Consider the following 20,147-nt stretch of genomic DNA (forward strand, 5'->3'; position numbering starts at 1 on the left):
TAAGAAATAGTCAGACCATGTGGATTGTGACACCCCCCCATTCTTTATTCCATACACAATAGTTCATTCTCAGGCACCTACTTGTCATATAACACAAAGACAACTCAAGGCCCACTTGCAAGGCAAAAAGTGCTGTCCCCTTGTAAGGTAGTAATGCTGATTTGCCACAAAATCATGTCCAGTGGGCAACAGTGTAGACTAGACCCCTTGGAGCAAGGAGTAGGTGGGCTCCGTCTCTCTAGCAGCCAACACTCCCATTCCTCTGTTCGGAGATGTTCAAGACAGCAACACTTAGACTAGCACTGATGTTGTGCCTGTTGGTGGCCTGTTAACAAGGATACTGGAGGGAAAAAAAAGAGGAAGTGACGGGTCAGCTTTTCAGTGAGGAACTGAATTTAGCTTGTTTAGAAGAGTATTTTCATGACAGATTTTTCTCACACATAGAAAATAGCATTTTCTTGCAAGTATAATGGTATCACTATTTTCAGGCTGTCTTTGACGTAGAGAAAGTAATCTTATTCCATTGTTTGTATCCTTTTAAATGCCATTGTTGTCTGTTTTGTTTCACTTGTGTTTCCGTGTTATAGGTCCACTAACATTCTGATATATTTTCCCAATGAACAGGTCGCCATGGAGATGGAAGTTATTGGCCAGTTGATACGAATTTGATTGATAGAAGCACTCTGAATGGTAAGTATATAAATTAGGTTCTATTGGATTAGTCATATTAATTAAAATGGTTAATTCTAGCATGTCTGAGGCAAATTTTCTGTTGACTGCAAGTGCCAATATCCTCAAACTTAGGGTTTTAGTGGGGATAATAGAAGCAGGAAATTATTAATAAACCTGGAGTTTATTTCACCAGGAGACAATGGCAATGAGAGCTGACAAGTACACAAAAGAGTCAGTTAGAAAAGCCTAGACATAGAGAATTTTATAAATGATGCAGGGCTGTTAACTATCTCCGTTTGAAAGTACCCTATGTATTTGAAATATTTCCAAAAATGAAATTTTATTAAAGAGAGGTGATGTCAAAAGTACAGCAAGCTGAAACCCATTCAGTTTCATAAACAGAAGTTACTAGGACTTTTGGAAGAGTCAGAGTGCCAGGAAATTAAGAGGCAATCTGTACAGACAATTGAGAAGGAACAATTATTTCCTCACAGTTTCCATCACTGCTGAACAAGGTTATGTATGTTACAGATGAAGCAAATGTAAGCCATGAACACAGAACAATATATTTCTTAAATGGTGTGTCCTAAAGAACACTAATCTTGAACAGAAATGCCCAATGGAACAGCTAAAAATACTGGAGGCCCAGTAAAATTTGAATTATTTCTAATTGCCTAAGAGCTGAGGCAAAGAAAAATATTGCAAGGGATTACCATCTCAATGTATGCAGGCATCTCAATGTACATATCCATAGGCAACTAGAAATAATTCAAACTTAACTGAACCTCCTGTATTTTTAATTATTAAATCTGGCAAACCTAATTTTGGATCAGTACCAAGTTTAAAAGTTTGGTACTGACTATTTGAATTTGCCCTTCAAAAGAGAATGAATTCCCTAATCAAAAAGAAACCCTAGCCCAAATTTGACATGAACAGATAAGTCAACAGATAAGAACTTTTCTTTTCATAGAAGTCAGACTTCAGATGAAGAGAATGACAGTAACTGAGAGAAATGCATGTCATTGTATTTTTGTTTTTACTATTTAAGATTCCTAGTGAGAAATATAATTGTATTTAAATTTGATCTGATATACATTATCTCACAGGAGAGAGTCATGAAGATAAAATAGATAAATGACATCCAATGATGTTGAGCCATTTTAGATAGCTTATTGGCATTATCCCTTCTCAGATTTCTGCATCACTTAATGATGTTTTAGGCATTTCCTATTAAATGAATGGGATGAACAAAGTACCTGAAACATTTCTAGAGACGCTACTGAAATAACTAATTATTACAGGCTACATGATTAATTAAGGTGATTTGATAACCTCAGAGACATAGATGGTAGAGGGCATGCTTAATCTATTTCCTATTCTTTTTCGCTATCCAGGAAATGATGGTAAATATTAATATGTAATTTGCCTTTAGTTTGTGCTCTTATATGTAAGTCAGCAAAGGCATTTGAAAACTCTACCTTCCTAATTAAAATTCTGCCAACATCTTATACCATAAGAAGAGGGTATATTTTCAAATTATATATACAAATGACACCTTGACTGATAAAACTCTAACACTGCCCCCCCCAACCTTTGCAAAGTAGGCTGCATCAACAAGAACACTTTAAAATCTTGAGTTTTTGAACCTCACATACAATGAAAATTTCATACATCTCCTTATGCAGTGACAGAATTATAAAGGTTTCCTATCTCTCCTTTTACTTGCTGGATTCATCCTTCAAAGGATTGTAATAGAATAATGGTTTACTGTCAGAACACTCAAGCCAGTTGCAAATAAATTTAGAGCTTGCTAATCATTTACTTTCCCTCATGTGTCACTCTTTTAAAAACAACACTCTTGGAATTCAAATAAAGAAAAACAAAGCTATAGTTCATGTTTATTCTTGAAGTTGGAAGCCCTTAATTAAATTGAGGAAACTGAAGAGGCTTCCTAAATTATTTTCTGATGACAGGTAGAATCAAAGCTAATATGCAGTGATATGATAGTATTTTACTTTTATGATGTGTTCAATTTTATGGTTCACCTTCTTACAGCAGGAGAATCTTCAACTTCTGAAAATGTGATTTTGTAGTTTATATTTGTCTGAAGGATAACAACAGTGAAAATTACTTCAATTCAATTGTTTTCTTGTGGGGAAGATAAATCACCAATTATGTTGGTAGCTTTTTCCATAGTTTTCAAAATTAATAATATTGGTAAAGAAATCTACAAACCCTGTAAGAATGTTGTTATATTGACTTCAACCTTTGAAAACTTAATTTGACAGATGTGATACTTTGGTGAAGCATTATTTTAAAACTAATGTTATTGATTAATTTTTTAGTATTTAGAATCATATTTGGTATTCTACAAAATATGAAATAAATGCTGTGGTTAGGAGAAAAAGCCATGATTTGCCCTCCAGTTTTGAAAACCTTTGTTTATTTAACTCAATAGCATTTTAACTAATCTAAATAGAGTATATAGAGAAGCTCTTGCCATATTTGCCTGAGATGGTCATTCTGAGGTTGTTAAAGTGTTGTAGGGCACCCAACAGACACCTTAATGCCAAAAGAAAGGTCCAGAAATAAAATTTTACACTCAATTCCCTGATGTAAAGATAATTGGAGCATCTCAGGGGTCTCAATTTCTAGTCTACAAGAGGCTCTGCCGACCTACTATCTTAGCTCAGTTCAGTTCAGTCACTCAGTTGTATCTGACTCTTTACGACCTCATGAATCGCAGCACGCCAGGCCTCCCTGTCCATCACCAACTCCCAGAGTTCACCCAAACTCATGTGCATTGAGTTGGTGATGCCATCTAGCCATCTCATCCTCTGTCATCCCCTTCACCTCCTGACCCCAATCCCTCCCAGGATCAGGGTCTTTTCCAATGAGTCAACTGTTCGCATGAGGTGGCCAAAGTATTGGAGTTTGATGTTAAGGACCTCAGACTAATCCCAAACTCCAGGTACTAGAAGTGGCTCTGTCATGGTTTAGAAATGTGTGAATCAAGTTACTTAAATTTTTGGATCTCAGTTTTCATGAGAACATAGGCAGTGTTCAGCTTGATCAGGATTTCTCAACCACAGAACTATTGCCATTTGGGACTGAATAACCTGTTTGTCGTCGGGCTCCTCCTGTGCTCCGTAGGATGTTTAGCAGCATCCCTGGCCATTATCCACCAGGTGCCAGTAGTGTTTCCCCTCCATTCTGCTGAAACAACCCACATTGTCTCTAGGCACTGCCAAATTTCCTCTTGCGGGGTAAAATCTCCCCAGTTTAAAAACCACTCATCTTGATTAGCAACCTCCAGAAGTAGTTACAAGGTACATGGGTCCCTTGAGAAGCTCTGCGAAAAAAGTTTTCCGTTGTCAATAAGCATTGGGAAACTCATTTGATACTGACTTCTCTTTGGCCAGGTCCCTGCCTTCTACCTGAACACTTAGAGCACTAGTCTTGAGAGAGCATCTCTGCTCACTGTATACCCTTGATTCAGTGATCTCCACTCCCAGGCTTCAGATTCCATCGATAGGCCAGCTCCCACAGTTACATCTCTAACACAGACCTTCCAGCTGCCTCTTTATGATTCATCGTGAGACCTCAGTTCAAGACTGAACCTCTCTTCTTGCCCTACTGAGTCTGCCTGCACTTTCGCCGTCTCCTGCACCCTAGACATCAGGACTGTTGCTGAGGCCTGAACCTTCCTTTCTATCCTCCCCCATGTGCAATCCACCTTGTTCATTTCCTTACCAGCTCTATGTTTTACCTGTCCTCTCTGCTTGACTGAAATTGCCACCATCTCAGTTTAAGGGATCATCTCCTCTTAACCTGGTGAATACAGTACCCTCTTAGCTGGTCTCTGTTTTCCCACCACCAAGCCCTCTCCATGCAGGTGGAAGAGATATCTTCTTAGAACAAACGAAGCCTGTCACTTTGCTGAAAACTCTTATTTGTAACTTTACCAAGGATGATTGAATTGGATCTACAAGGCTCATACGATCAGGGTCTTGTTTATCTTTCCCGCCTCATTTTGTGCCATTTCCTGTTTGTTCCCAATGTTCCAGACACACACACTGTCTGCCGTTAGTTCCCTCGTAAGGGAACAAGAACTAACTCCTAGCAATACTTTAAAATTCAGCTTAAATGTCACTTCTATAATGAGGTTTTTAATGACCTCCATCTTCTGTCAGTGACCTCATATTATATCTTCATGTTACATCTTTTTACATGAATTCTTCTTTAAAGCACACTGTAGAGGTAATTTATATATATATATATATATATATATATATATATATATATATATATAAAACAGTGAATTGAAAGCAACGATTATGCCTCTATTTTTTGGGAGGTGGGGATGAGCAATCAGTATTCTAATTTGGGAATTATTCTCAGACTGCATAATATATAAGACTATGGCATAAAAATTATTATGAAATCATATGTATATATGTGGTCCCATAAATAGTTTTTAGTGGTTTCATAATCTGGCTGTTGTTCCTTCTCTCCTCTTCCAGAAATGGAGCTTTTGCATCTCTCTGCTATTAGCTATGCCTTGATCCCAAGTGAGAAGAAATCTGACATTCTGTTCATATCACTATAACGCACACAGGGTACATGTTTCAGGAATGGAAGACAGAACATTTAACACATAGGAATTTTTTTTTCCTTCTCTGGTCCAAGCAATTCCTATTTACATGGTTTTAAAAAATATTCACCCAGTGTTACTGCCATGTATGACTCAAACTAAGTTTGTCAGAAATAGTGAACTGTTAAATTTATATTAAAGTAATAAAATCCATGAGCTCCCCAAATGCCTCCATTGTATGCTGTCATATAACAGGTTAATTTATACCAATCAGTTAATTTATTAAGAACAGAAAGGGCATATTGAGGTACAACTGAACATGATTTTTTCAATTGTAAGTAAAACTAACAGAAAGTTCTGACCTTTCATTACTCGCCTCACTCCTTTGTCATAAATGGAAAAAGTTGCTTCAAGGAAACCTTATTTCTTTCTTTTATAATCAGAATCTTTTAACAGAAAGTACTGTGTAAAGACTTGATGAATTACCTGCCCCTGAGATTCAAGTTATATTGGTAGCATTTATTTTTTTCCAATAATATTGAGTCAATAATAATTTATTTAAAATTAGGTGACTATCTTTTCAAAAAAAAACCCCCAATGATTCCTAGATAAGTTATCAAAAGATAGTGTTTCACTTTTGAGGCAAGTGCTGGGTTATTATATTCACTTGTGAAAGCAAGTTACTATATCTTTCACATTGAATATTATCTACAAGCTTTCTAGAAAATTTGGAGTTTAGAAGTCCACACCAAAAGTATACCAAATGGTATGGTAGATTATTAAGTTAGGCAAAATTTTATTTAATATTTCAGCAGTATAGTGATATTATAAGCAATTACTCTGTATAGGGCACTGAGATAATTGTTTTGCATGTATTTTTTTCTAATTGTGACATTAAGTACATACAGTAAATATTATTATTTCCATTTTACAGATAAAGGCACAAAAAAGCCATTTAAAGGCTCATTAGTCATGCTTGTTTATATAAGCAAATTATCATTCTGCTATTTTCACTTAAATATTGTGTGCCATGAGGTACAGTTGCAAAACAGGAAAAAAAAATTATATTAGAGCTTTATGGCACTCTTTCTAACCCTGTGGCTGCTTTTAAGTAGGACTCATGCACCCTTGACAGGTTGAAAATTAAATGTGCTTTATAGATAACTGCTTTAAAGGAATGGAAAGTGTGAGTGATGGGTGTCAAACAGTTTGTCTTTCACAGCATCAAATAAATAATGTTTTCTCAGCCTGTTCTTATTCATGTCATGGTGGAATTCTTATCACCCAAAGCAGCATGCTTCCCGTCCTCCCCACTTTCTATTCCGTATGAAAGCTTAATTATATTTTTTCATTGAGATATAATTCACATACCATAAATTCACCCTTTGAAAGTACACAACTCAGTGGTTTTTAGCATTTTCACAAGGTTCTACCACCATCACCACTATCTATTTCTAGAACATCTTCGTTACTCCAAAGCAAAGCCCTGTACCATTAAGCAGTCTTTCACCAATCACTTTTCCTCACGTCCACTGGCAAACACTCAACTACTTTCTTTCCCTATACACTTGCCTGTCCTGGATATTTCACGTAAATTGTTGTTTAGTTGCTGAGTTGCATCCGACTCTTTTGCAACCCCATGGACTGTAGCCCACCAGGCTCCTCTGTCCAGGGGATTTTCCAGGCAGGAATACCAGAGTGGGTTGCCATTTCCTTCACCAGAAGATCTTCCCAACCCAGGGAACGAACCTGAGTCTCTTGCATTGGCAGGTGGACTTTACTACTGAGTCACCAGGGAAACCCACAACTTCACATAAGTAGAATCATACAACATGTGGCCTTTTGTGTCTGGCTGCTTTCACTTGGCATAACAACTTCTAGGTACATGAATTTTGTATCACGTGTTAATATTTCCTTTCTTTTTATGACTGGATAGTATTCTGTTGTATGAATATATCACATTTCTCCAGCCATTCATCAGTTGATGGCTCTGGGGTTTCCCACTTGTGGCAATTTTGATTAAGGTAGCTATGAATATTCCTCTGTAAGTTTCTGTGTGGACTTAGTTTCATTTATCGTGGGTAGATAATTTAGATCTTTCCTGTCATTTTTTAATTGCTTTTTTCCCCCTAGCTTCAGGAATGCCCAGAACAATAGGAACTCTGAATCCTTAGCCAAGTGTGATATGCCATAGGCTGCCACATGTCCTTAAACTGATCTCCATTTGCCTGTCTTTCTCCAGAACCACCCATTGGCAAGATGCACCCCCCACACGGCAGCGTCACTCCTCAGAAGAACAGCAACCTGCTTGTGATCATCGTGGTTGCCGTTGGCATCATCACAGTGCTGGTGGTGGTGGTGGCGGCCGTGGCTTGCACCCGGCGTTCTTCAGCCCAGCAGAGAAAGTAGGTAACAGCTATTTGCCAGAGGAAAGTCACTGTTTGACCTGAAGGCCATTTTTTTTAATGTTTAATTTTTTGGCTGCCACTGGTCTTAGTTGCTACATGCAGGATCTTTACTTGCAGCATGTGGGATCTTAGTTCCCCGACCAGGGATTGAACATGTATCCCCTGCAATGGAAGCATGGAGTCCTAACCACTGGGCTGCTGGGGAAGTCCTGAATGCCATCTTTTTGAGTTAGATTTTTGATGTCTCTCTTCCTGTGCACGTTCATGACTCACCATGCATTCTTTATCTCCTCTCCTGACCTGGGCAAAAATCTTGCCTTTTGTCCATTCCAGGCCCATAAAATAAGTGGGTGAGGAAAAGGCTTGCAGCTGTAATAGCAGAATCCACCTGGACAAACACTTTGCACTTCTCTTTGATTTTACTTTTTTTTAAATTTTGACTGCAATGGGTCTTTGTTGAGCGGGCTCCTCTCTGGTGGTAGTGTGCAGAAGCTCAGCAGTTGTGGCACATGGGCTCCTCTAGTTGCGGAATGCCAGCTTAATTGACCTGTGTGGCATGTGGGTTCTTAGTTGGCCAACCAGGGCTTGAACCTGTGTCCCCTGCATTGGAAGGTGGGTTCCTGGCTGCTGGGCTAGCAGGGAAGGCCCTGATTTTAATCCTTGAGACCAGATTCTTATGTTCAAGTGAGGGTAGATGTTCCTTAAGTAACACTTAGAAAATGAACTTCACCATGTCCCTACTTATGACTGTCTCTGCAATTATGGATGAAAGGTTGGAGATGTGTGTTCCTCTAAAAATATTGATTTATCCCTTTTGACGTGGAGGTTCATAGGCATTTAGTCAATACCTGTCACATGAATGACTGAGTGTAGAATAGTTACAAAGTCAGGATAGTTATAATGCTATGGTATGTGTAGTTTGGAGGTAGTAGTTAGGATGGAAGAGAGATTCCAGAAATTCAAAATGATTCAGATTGCCTGGCTCTGGTTGACTTTCAGAAATTAAAAATTTTGAGGGTCTTAAAAATATTTTCATATCATGCACCTCTAGGTAATAATAATATATATGAGAATGATACATCAAAGTACAAAGTTTGAAATGGAAAGGAGGTTTGATTCAGCTTATCGCCTCCCAGCAATACCCTCTAACCAGCATATTAACCTTGTACCAGCCAGTTGTGGGAATCAGCAATAATCTTCTGGTTATTTTATGCCTCTTTGCCTGTCTGCTGCTGCTGCTGCTAAGTCACTTCAGTCGTGTCCGACTCTGTGCGACCCCATAGACGGCAGCCCACCAGGCTCCCCCGTCCCTGGGATTCTCCAGGCAAGAACACTGGAGTGGGGTCCCATTTCCTTTCCCAATGCATGAAAATGAAAAGTGAAAGTGAGGTCGCTCAGTCGTGTCCGACTCGTCGTGACCCCATGGACTGCAGCCTACCAGGCTCCTCCATCCATGGGATTTTCCAGGCAAGAGTACTGGAGTGGGGTGCCATTGCCTTCTCCCTTGCCTGTCTAGTACTTTTCAAATTCAGCCTGATATGGTTTTTCTCACCTGTGCTATTCTCACTGGATTGGCTATAACAGGCTCTTCCCTTAATTTTTGTTTGTTTTTGGCCTGAGGCATGGGCTCACAGGTGGCCGGTGTGACAGCTGTATACAACACACATTGCTAGAGAAAGACTCTCCAGCAAATAATCTTCTGTCTTCCCTGGCCAATACCTCCGCTTTTCTCTCTTTTTAAAAATCCTATGGTCCTGTTTGGTGATTTCTACTGTATTTTCTAGCATTTTTAAGTAAAGTATTTAGTAACAATATACAGGAAGATTTCCATACTGTAGAAAGTAAAATAAAGATATAGAAGCAGTCTTTGCATTTCATTTATTTAGATGGCAGGTCAAATTTTATATCCGGCTGCATTCATTTGACTAGACTGTCTTGAAGCTGATGATATCTGGTGTGCTGGTCCATTGTTCCCCAATAGGAAATCAGACAGAGTGAGATTTACAGGGTAGGTCTCCTGTGTAAGCCTTCAGGGAAGTCTTAAGGCTTCCCAGGTGGTTCAGATGGTAAAGAATCTGCCTGCAATGCGGGAGACCCAGATTCAGTCCCTGGGTTGGGATGATCCCCTGGAGAAGGGAAGGGCCACCCACTTCAGTGTTCTTGCCTGGAGAATTCCATACACAGATGAGCCTGGTGGGCTACAGCCGATGGAGTCACAGAGAGTCAGACAAGATTGAGCAACTAACAGACACAATCACATACTGAGCTTCTACAGTGCTGGGCAGTTAGTAAGCCTCTGGGGGGAAATCACTGTGACTGAGTAAGTCACTGAACAAATCTTGGTCCAGCAATCCCAGGAAAGGGCTTTTGTAAACAAAGCACAGTGGAAAATCAAAGCCTCAGGTGTCTGAGGCAGGGCTCAGAAAGATTCACTGAAATGGACGCAAGGAGGGTGGTGGTTTCAGGCCTTACTTCATGCCAGTTTTAAAAACACGGAGGCATTCACTAAAACTAATTGAATGAACTGAATCATCTGTAGCGTGGTATTTTGACTTCATCATGTTCATCGCTGTGAGAAGAATATCTGAGGGTCTTACTGATTAGATGAACTGGATTCCTGAACCTATCTTGTTTTTCTGCCGAGAACGCTCATCTTCTCCATATTACAAATATGGGATTTGATGCTATTTTGAGAAACTCTCAAATTGTCCGCACCCTAAGCACTTTGTTAGGAGCTTAAAGGTTTTTTTTTAGGAAGAGAAGAGGCTGAACCCTGGAGTGGCTTGTTTATATTTTAATTTACTTTTTGAATTAATTAATCAATTTGGCCGTATCAGGTCTTAGTTGCACGACGGGGAATCTTTGTTGCGTCCTGCACGGACTCAGAAGTTGCAGTACACGGGCTCCAGAGGACAGGGGCTCAGTAGTTGGTGCACACATGATTAGTTGTTCCAGATCATGTGGGATCGTTTTTTTTTTAAATTAATTAACTTGTTTGTTTATGGCTGCACTGGGGGCTTTGTTCGTGCCCTTGGGCTTACTTCAGCTGCGGACAGCGGGCTACTGTCTGGTTGCAGAGCGCAGGCTCTTCGATGTGGCTTCTCTTATTGCAGAGCATGGGGTCTAGGCGCACAGGCTTCAGTAGTTGTAGCATGAGAGCTCAGTACTTGTGGCTCGCAGGCCCTAGAACACACAGGCTTCAGTAAGCTCAGCATGCGGGCTCTGTAGCAGTGGAGCACAGGCTTAGTTGCTCTGTGACATGTGGAATCTTCCTGGACCAGGGATCAAACCCATATCTCCTGCATTGGCAGGCAGATTCTTATCCACTGTACCACCAGGGAGGCTGAGCGTGTAGAACCTTAGTTTCCCAACCAGGGATCAAACCCATATCTCCTGCATTGGCAGGCAGATTCTTATCCACTGTACCACCAGGGAGGCTGAGCGTGTAGAACCTTAGTTTCCCAACCAGGGATCAAACCCGTGTCCTCTGCTTTGCAAGGTGAATTCTTAGCCACTGGACCACCAGGGAAGTCCCTGACTTGTTTTTAAAATTAGGAAATGAATGAAAGAATAAATCACTCCATGAATGATTGAAAGTCTAAGGAAAGTTGATCTATGGTTCCTATGTTACTGTGCCTTAGGTTTTTCCTCACCCCATCTCCTAAGTCTCTTAATATTTACTTGGCATCTTGGTCTCTTTGTTTGTATGTGTTAACAAAGAAAAAAACACTTCTCCTTTAAGATATTTTTGAGTTTTAATTGAGCTTTTCTTGATTTTGTTGAGAACCTCTCCCCATACCACCACCATTGAACTTTGTAGAACAAATTATATAATGCAGATGAAAGCAAAATCAATTCTAATTTGAAACAGAAATAATGTCCATTACAGGCCTCTCAGAAATGGGAGTTTAAAGTGATTAATAAGGTGAAGTAGGAAACATCCATGGGCTTCTTCAATATTTCTTTATCTAGAACTGCTGGAGAATGTAAATTGTCTTTGTGTTTTATTGGAGGACTTGAATTATATCCAAATGGATTTGGAGCATATTTTTGTGTACTATCAGTAATGCTTCATTCACGTTAGTGTCTACACATTTTGTTCTGTGATTTATATAATGATGAGGTAATGAGCTATCTTGTCTGACTCATATTCTAGTTGGTTAGGTTTTATGTTATAAAATAGCTAACAGAAGTTAGAACCCAAGTTTGAGTTCTGATTATACCACCTCTTTAATTAAATTACTGGTATTTAATTAAACCTAAATGAAGACCTAATCTCTGTCAGTTTCCTCAAATAAAGTGAAAGTGAAAGTTACTCAGTAGTGTCCGACTCTTTGTGACCCCATGGACTATACAGTCCATGGAATTCTCCAGGCCAGAATACTGGAGTGGGTAGCCTCTCCCTTCTAGGGAAGCCCTTCCTCAAAGAGGTGGGAATAAATACTTTCTATCAATTCTTTGGCAAATCCCATGGACGGAGGGGCCTGATAGGCTGCAGTCCATGGGGTCGCTGGAAGTTGGACACGTCTGAGCGACTTTACTTTCACTTTTCACTTTCATGAAGAGAAGGAGATGGCACTGGAGAAGGAAATGGCAACCCACTCCAGTGTTCTTACTTGGAGAATCCCAGGGACGGGGGAACCTGGTGGGCTGCCGTCTCTGGGGTCACACAGAGTCGGACACGACTGAAGCGACTTAGCAGTAGCAGCAGCATCAACTCTCTACCACCAAAATTCCACATGGACTACTACTAAATTATAGAATCTCATGATAGCATTTAGATTCAAATTCACATGAAATAAAAATAATTTTACATTTCTTTTTTGGTTACTAACTTAAAATCATACTACTTTGAAGAGACTTCCTTGCACATCTTGAATTAGTGAGATTATAGTAGAATATCATAGTATGGAAATTTTATGTGTGTGTGTTTCCCTCAGTTTTTTTTTTAATTATTTATTTTAATGGGAGGATACTTATAATATTGTAATGGTTTTTGCCCTGTATCAACGTAGATGTCCATCAGCAGATAAATGGATAAGGAAGCTATGGTACATATATACAATGGAATATTACTCAGCTATAAAAAGGAACACGTTTGAGCCAGTTCTAATGAAGTGGAAAATTTGTGTTTTCAGGCTTAAATTGATGGGGGCTTTAAGAGCTTTTTAATGAAGTAATACTATTTCCCTGGCTAAAATGTAGAACATATATTATAAGTTAGAATGTATCTGTAGATACTTAAGGCAAAATATTTGACAGAGAGACTATCCTGGAAATTCTGGACACATGACTACCACATGGACACATGGGTAGAGTTGTCTGAATACATTAAATTTAAATGTGTACTACAGTCTGGAGTAAAATGGGTGCCCAACCGATTTGGTTCTTACCCATTCACATCCCCAACAGACCAATTAAAAATGAAGAAAGAAACTCTTCTTAGAGTTACAGATTATTTGCAAAGTTAGGAACAGATAGCAAATAAGGAGTCAGTAAAGAAACCTTGAAATATTTCCAAGTCAATAATGACAAATTTTTATTATTCACATCAAGTGATTACTATGCGTAGTGTGTGATCTACAAAGTAACAAATCTGCTTACTGTTAACTCTTGAGATAAAAATGTTTCTGCAATTTCCCAGGGACTTCCTGGTGTTTTAACTATATCTGTTACCATTTAGTCCTCTCTACTTTTTCAGTTTTCTTACGTGCCATGCCCCAGTGCATGCTCCTTGCTCCAGTGATGCAAAAGCCATGTCATTTTTTCATTCATTTTTTATTTTTATTTATTTTTTATACATCATGAAATGATGATTACATGGGTTAAGTGAATATCCATCATCTCATATAGATATAAACTTAAATAGAAATAAAATTCCCCTTTTATGAGAATTTTTATTTTTAATATAAATTTATTGTAATTGGAGGCTAATTACTTTACAATATTGTATGGATTTTGCTATACATCAACATGAATCTGCCACGGGTGTACACGTGTTCCCCATCCTGAACCCTCCTCCCACCTCCCTCCCCATACCATCCCTCTGGGTCATCCCAGTGCACCAGCCCCAAGCATCCTGTATCATGCATTGAACCTGGATTGGTGATTTGTTTCATATATATTATACATGTTTCAATGCCATTCTCCCAAATCATCCCACCCTCTTCCTCTCCCAAAGTGTCCAAAAGATGGTTCGATACATCTGTGTCTCTTTTGCTGTCTCGTACACAGGGTTATCATTACCATCTTTCTAAATTCCATTTATATGCGTTAGTATACTGTATTGGTGTTTTTCTTTCTGGCTTACGTCATTCTGTATAATAGGCTCCAGTTTCATCCACCTCATTAGAACTGATTCAAATGTATTCTTTTTAATGGCTGAGTAATACTCCATTGTGTATATGTATCACAGCTTTCTTATCCATTCATCTGCTGATGGACATCTAGGTTGCTTCCATGTCCTGGCTATTATAAACAGTGCTGCGATGAACATTGGGGTACACGTGCCTCTTTCAATTCTGGTTTCCTCAGTGTGTATGCCCAGCAGTGGGATTGCTGGTTAATAAGGCAGTTCTATTTCCAGTTTTTTAAGGAATCTCCACACTGTTCTCCATAGTGGCTGTACTAGTTTGCATTCCCACCAACAGTGTAAGAGGGTTCCTTTTTCTCCACACCCTCTCCAGCATTTATTGCTTATAGACTTTTGGATCGCAGCCATTCTGAATGGCATGAAATGGTACCTCATTGTGGTTTTGATTTGCATTTCTTTGATAATGAGTGATGTTGAGCATCTTTTCATTGTTAGCCATCTGTATGTCTTCTTTGGAGAAATGTCTGTTTAGTTCCTTGGCCCATTTTTTGATTGGGTCATTTATTTTTCTGGAATTGAGCTGCAGGAGTTGCTTGTATATTTTTGAGATTAGTTGTTTGTCAGTTACTTCATTTGCTATTATCTTCTCCCATTCTGAAGGCTGTCTTTTCACTTTACTTAGAGTTTCCTTTGTTGTGCAGAAGCTTTTAATTTTAATTAGGTCCCATTTGTTTATTTTTGCTTTTATTTCCAATATTCTGGGAGGTGGGTCATAGAGGATCCTGCTGTGATTTATGTCGGAGAGTGTTTTGCCTATGTTCTCCTCTAGGAGTTTTATAGTTTATGGTCTTACATTTAGATCTTTAATCCATTTCGAGTTTATTTTTGTGTATGGTGTTAGAAAATGTTCTAGTTTCATTCTTTTACAAGTGGTTGACCAGATTTCCCAGTACCACTTGTTAAAGAGATTGTCTTTTCTCCATTGTATATTCTTGCCTCCTTTGTCAAAGATAAGGTGTCCATAGGTGTGTGGATTTATCTCTGGGCTTTCTATTTTGTTCCATTGATCTATATTTCTGTCTTTGTGCCAGTACCATACTGTCTTGATGACTGTGGCTTTGTAGTAGAGCCTGAAGTCAGGCAGGTTGATTCCTCCAGTTCCATTCTTCTTTCTCAAAATTGCTTTGGCTATTCAAGATTTTTTGTATTTTCATAAAAATTGTGAAATTATTTGTTCTAGCTTTGTGAAAAAGACTGTTGGTAGCTTGATAGAGATTGCATTGAATCTATAGATTGCTTTGAGTATTATACTCATTTTCACTATATTGATTCTTCCAATCCATGAACATGATATATTTCTCCATCTATTAGTGTCCTCTTTGATTTCTTTCACCAGTGTTTTATATTTTTCTATATATAGGTCTGGAGAAGGCAATGGCACCCCACTCCAGTACTCTTGCCTGGAAAATCCCATGGACGGAGGAGCCTGGAAGGCTGTAGTCCATGGGGTCGCTGAGGGTCGGACACGACTGAGTGACTTCACTTTCACTTTTCACTTTCTTGCATTGGAGAAGGAAACGGCAACCCACTCCAGCGTTCTTGCCTGGAGAATCCCAGGGACGGGAGAGCCTGGTGGGCTGCCATCTATGGGGTCGCACGGAGTCGGACATGACTGAAGTGACTTAGCAGCAGTAGCAGTAGCAGTAGCAGCATATATAGGTCTTTAGTTTCTTTAGGTAGATATAGTCCTAAGTATTTTATTCTTTTCGTTGCAATGGTGAATGGAATTGTTTCCTTAATTTCTCTTTCTATTTTCTCATTATTAGTGTATAGGAATGCAAAGGATTTCTGTGTGTTGATTTTATATCCTGCAACTTTACTATATTCATTGATTAGTTCTAGTATTTTCTGGTGGAGTCTTTAGGGTTTTCTGGGAGGAGGATCATGTCGTCTGCAAACAGAGACAGTTTTACTTCTTCTTTTCCAATTCGGATTCCTTTTATTTCTTTTTCTGCTCTGATTGCTGTGGCCAAAACTTCCAAAACTATGTTGAATAGTAGTGGTGAAAGTGGGCACCCTTGTCTTGTTCCTGACTTTAGGGGAAATGCTTTCAGTTTTTCACCATTGAGGATAATGCTTGCTGTAGGTTCATCATATATAGCTTTTATTATGTTGAGGTATGTTCCTTGTATTCCTGCTTTCTGGAGAGTTTTGATCATAAATGGATGTTGAATTTTGTCAAAGGCTTTCTCTGCATCTATTGAGATAATCATATGGCTTTTATTTTTCAATTTGTTAATGTGGTGTATTACATTGATTGATTTGCGGATATTGAAGAATCCTTGCATCCCTGGGATAAAGCCCATTTAGTCATGGTGTATGATCTTTTTAATGTGTCATTGGATTTGGATTGCTAGAATTCTGTAAAGGATTTTTGCATCTATGTTCATCAGTGATATTGGCTTGCAGTTTTCTTTTTTTGTGGCATCTTTGTCAGGTTTTGGTATTAGGGTGGTGGTGGCCTCATAGAATGAGTTTGAAAGTTTACCTTCCTCTGCAATTTTCTGAAAGAGTTTGAGTAGGATAGGTGTTAGCTCTTCTCTAAATTTTTGGTAGAATTCAGCAGTGAAGCCATCTGGACCTGGGCTTTTGTTTGCTGGAAGATTTCTTATTACAGTTTCAATTTCTGTGCTTGTGATGAGTCTGTTAAGATTTTCTATTTCTTCCTGGTTCAGTTTTGGAAAGTTGTACTTTTCTAAGAATTTGTCCATTTCTTCCACGTTGTCCATTTTATTGGCATATAATTGCTGATAGTAATCTCTTATGATCCTTTGTATTTCTATGTTGTCTGTTGTGATCTCTCCATTTTCACTCCCACTATCTCTTTGATCTTCACATTTCTAGTCCTTAGTACATTTCTTGGCACATTTACCATCCACAAATGTTCACTGAATAAACAAAGGGATACATTTTGTGAAACAATGGATGATGTTGGAGAAGGGGAGTAAAGAGAGTTTTTGCTCATGTATCAGTGGAGGAAACCAGTTCACACACAGGGAGCATCTGGTCAGCTCAGTTAGACAGACAGTGATCAATGCAAGGTGAGTGGTGTTGAGAAATATGAGGGGGCATGATTTAGCTATTTTAAGATTATACTGACCCAAATTGGTCAGGAGTGTTTCCTGAAGAAGACAGGCTTGAAGGGATCTTAAGTAGTTTGTAAGTAAATAGGACTGTGAAGGCATTGTGGGCAGAAGATTGGATGGATGGATGGATGACTACTAGCTATCTAGATAGATAGAGAAATCCATAGATAGGACAAATAAGACCTCATCAGAATTTGATCATGCTGTGGAAGCTTTGCCACAGTATGACAAAGAGCAGGTAGAGCCTTGAAGATTCCTTGCTCTGCCTTTATTCAAGAACACACGGATGGGAAGAGACCCTGCAGCTATTTTTGGAAGCCAAGATTACTGGTACCTAGAAAAAAAGGTGTGTGTGTGTTGGGGCAGGAAGGATAGCATAACATATTCTACATCTGGGCTTGTTCAGTGGCTCAGCAGTAAAAGATGCTCCTGCAGTGCAGGAGACATGGGTTCAATCCCTGAGTCGGGAAGATCCCCTGGAGGAGGGCATGGTAACTCACTCCAGCATTCTTGCCTGGAGAATGCCATAGACAGAGGAGCCTGGTGGGCTACCGTCCACACTGTCACAAAGAGTCAGACATGACTGAAGTGACTGAGCACACACGAGCACGCACGCATTCTGCATCTAATATTAAAACCTAGCTTTATACTAAACTAAGAAAATCTGGTTTTCTTTCACTAAAGACAGTGCTTCTCAAAGTTTTGGTGCATCAGATTTCCCTCGAGGGCTGTTAAAACACAGCCTGCTGGGTCTCAACACCATTTGCAAGTTTCTGATGGGACTGGACCTGCAAATGTGCATTTCTGACAATTTCCAAGGTAATGCCAGTTCTGCTGGTCCAAGGACCAGACTTCGGGAACCATTGCACTGGGTTCATCTCCATACAGGATTCCAGTGGTGAGATAGAGGAACTGGGGACAAAAACAGGCAGCAGTTATTTAGTCAGGGAATCAGCAGATAGACAAAAAGTTCACATGACAGTTCTTCCTACAGGTTTTAGGACAAACTCCACACAGTTTAGTTATGAGCAGATGCCAGTTTTATTATAGACCTGCTACATGGACCACTGGGTTACTACCAGCAGGCAGGGGGGCCTCTCCAAGGCCAGAGATTTCTCTCTTGAGAAGAGACATTATAGAAAACAGAAGAGGTTAGATGGTCGACAGACCATATACAAAAAGGAAATAAAGTCTGCTTAGAAATCTTTAGATTGTTGATAACTGTCAGCTGAGTGGATGAGCAGCTACTTGGAGGTGGGCTGTGATCTGATTAAAATCCATCAGAAAAATACTTATGCATTTTATCAGGAATAATAATTTGTTTCCAAGTGGAGGTTATAAATCATAATATACTAAAAAGGTTCTGCCTTGAACAAATTTAGAACTTTTTTTTAAGTAGGATACGCCTGGAGATGCTTGGTACTGAAGTCATGGGGACTGGTAAATGAATGAATGAATTAGGCATGAATGTAAGCAAGCGAGCCAGAATTCATCATTTCCTTCCAGTTTCATAAATTATTTTACAAACATCTTTACCACAAGCTATTTAAATATTGAGTTATCATGGACATTCTGATGATTTTGTCCTAGATTTGGGAACTGGTGTTCCTCTGTATGAAGTCATATGGGCACCAGGGTTTAACTTATTTAGCATTGTGATATGTTAGAAAGATACTTGGGTGAAATCTCCCAGTTTGAAAATGACATGAAGTTCTTCTAAATGGCCAGAGATGGATTACACAAAGAGTTATGTGTGCACTGCAAACTCGTTTCCTGTGGGCCGGTGAAGTGTACGGAAATGAATTCAGGGAATAAATGGTTAGAGTTATTATCTTAAACACAAGAAAATGATCTAGGGGCTATTATAGACCATTGTCTAGAGTCAGTGTGAGGCTGCTCCCAGGAAATCAGCACATTTTAGATACTTGTTGGGAAAATATTAGAGCAGAAAACCCTACACATTTTTTCCCACTAAATAGATATGAAGTCTGGATTTCTTTCTTTATATCCTCATCAGCCTAGTTGAAGAAAGACAAAAAACATTGAGAAATATGAACAAATCATAGAACAAACATGTACTAATGGCCTAATATGTACAAAGCATCTTATCCAGCAATTGGGGAACCAAAGTCATTCTCAGTGGCCTTGAATAGGTTACAGAGTCTCCACTGAGAGTAGTTTGTTTGAACCATTTAGCTAACAAAAAAGCAGTTATCCTCGTAAGCCATCCATTTCACGTGAGAAAACTGAGAAAGAGGTACTCCTCTGGGCTTCTGCCAAAGGTTAGCTTTTAACTGTCTGAATTCTGCCTTATGAAGCGATGTTATTATTTTAAGAGAAACAGAAGCTACAAGCAGAGGTTTAAAAATTTATAAAACTATAGAGCAGAGGTTGAAAACCATTTCTAAAAAGGGCCCAGGAGTAAATATTTTAGCCTTTGTGGGCCATATGGTATTTGTTGTAACTCTTCAACAATGCAATGCGAATGAATGAGCTTGGTGGGTTTCCAGTAAAACTTTATTTACAAAAACAGGCACTGCAGGCTTCCGCTGCTGGCCAGAGAAGATGCTGAGTTCGGTATGGTGGTGGCTGTGTCGCCTCCTGCTGGGGCTGCTGAAGGCCCTGAGCCCCAGCCCTGGGAGCCCGCTGAGTAGAGCCGGGTGAACGCAGTGCTGCATGGGCAGAGCCTGGTGTTAATGGGAGCCATTTTCTACCTTCTGCTGGTGACCATGATCCTTATGGCATTTTGTGTCTACAAACCCATCTGGCGCCAGGGATAGCTAAGCAAAGAAGTCCTTCCATGAGCATTTGGAAACAAAATAAGTTGAGCTGTACAGGGGTCAGTGGAGAAGTTGAAATCAGAACTCTCCTGCTTGAAAATAATCTTTGGTCTGGATAGTTGGTAAATTCTGAATAATTTAGGGAAAAAAAAAAGTCTAGCTGTTATCTCATCCTAATGCTGGAATGCAAGCATTGGGCCATTGATTCTCCTTCTCATTGTTTCCTCTTAGACT

At 39.3% G+C, this 20,147-nt stretch overlaps 1 protein-coding gene across 11 annotated transcripts in view; it reads left to right on the top strand.

The window, feature by feature from the left end:
- The window catches only part of DCC (DCC netrin 1 receptor), a 1,416,568-nt gene that overhangs the window by 1,301,464 nt on the left and 94,957 nt on the right, over nt 1-20,147 (top strand). For all 11 annotated transcript variants that reach the window (XM_055559274.1, XM_055559275.1, XM_055559276.1 and 8 more), the window contains 2 exons: nt 625-690; nt 7,509-7,671. In XM_055559274.1, the coding sequence (XP_055415249.1) occupies nt 625-690; nt 7,509-7,671 (229 nt within the window). The remainder of the gene's footprint in view (nt 1-624; nt 691-7,508; nt 7,672-20,147) is intronic.

This window comes from Bubalus kerabau, chromosome 21 (genome assembly GCF_029407905.1).
Source record: "Bubalus kerabau isolate K-KA32 ecotype Philippines breed swamp buffalo chromosome 21, PCC_UOA_SB_1v2, whole genome shotgun sequence".
NCBI lineage: Eukaryota > Metazoa > Chordata > Mammalia > Artiodactyla > Bovidae > Bubalus > Bubalus kerabau.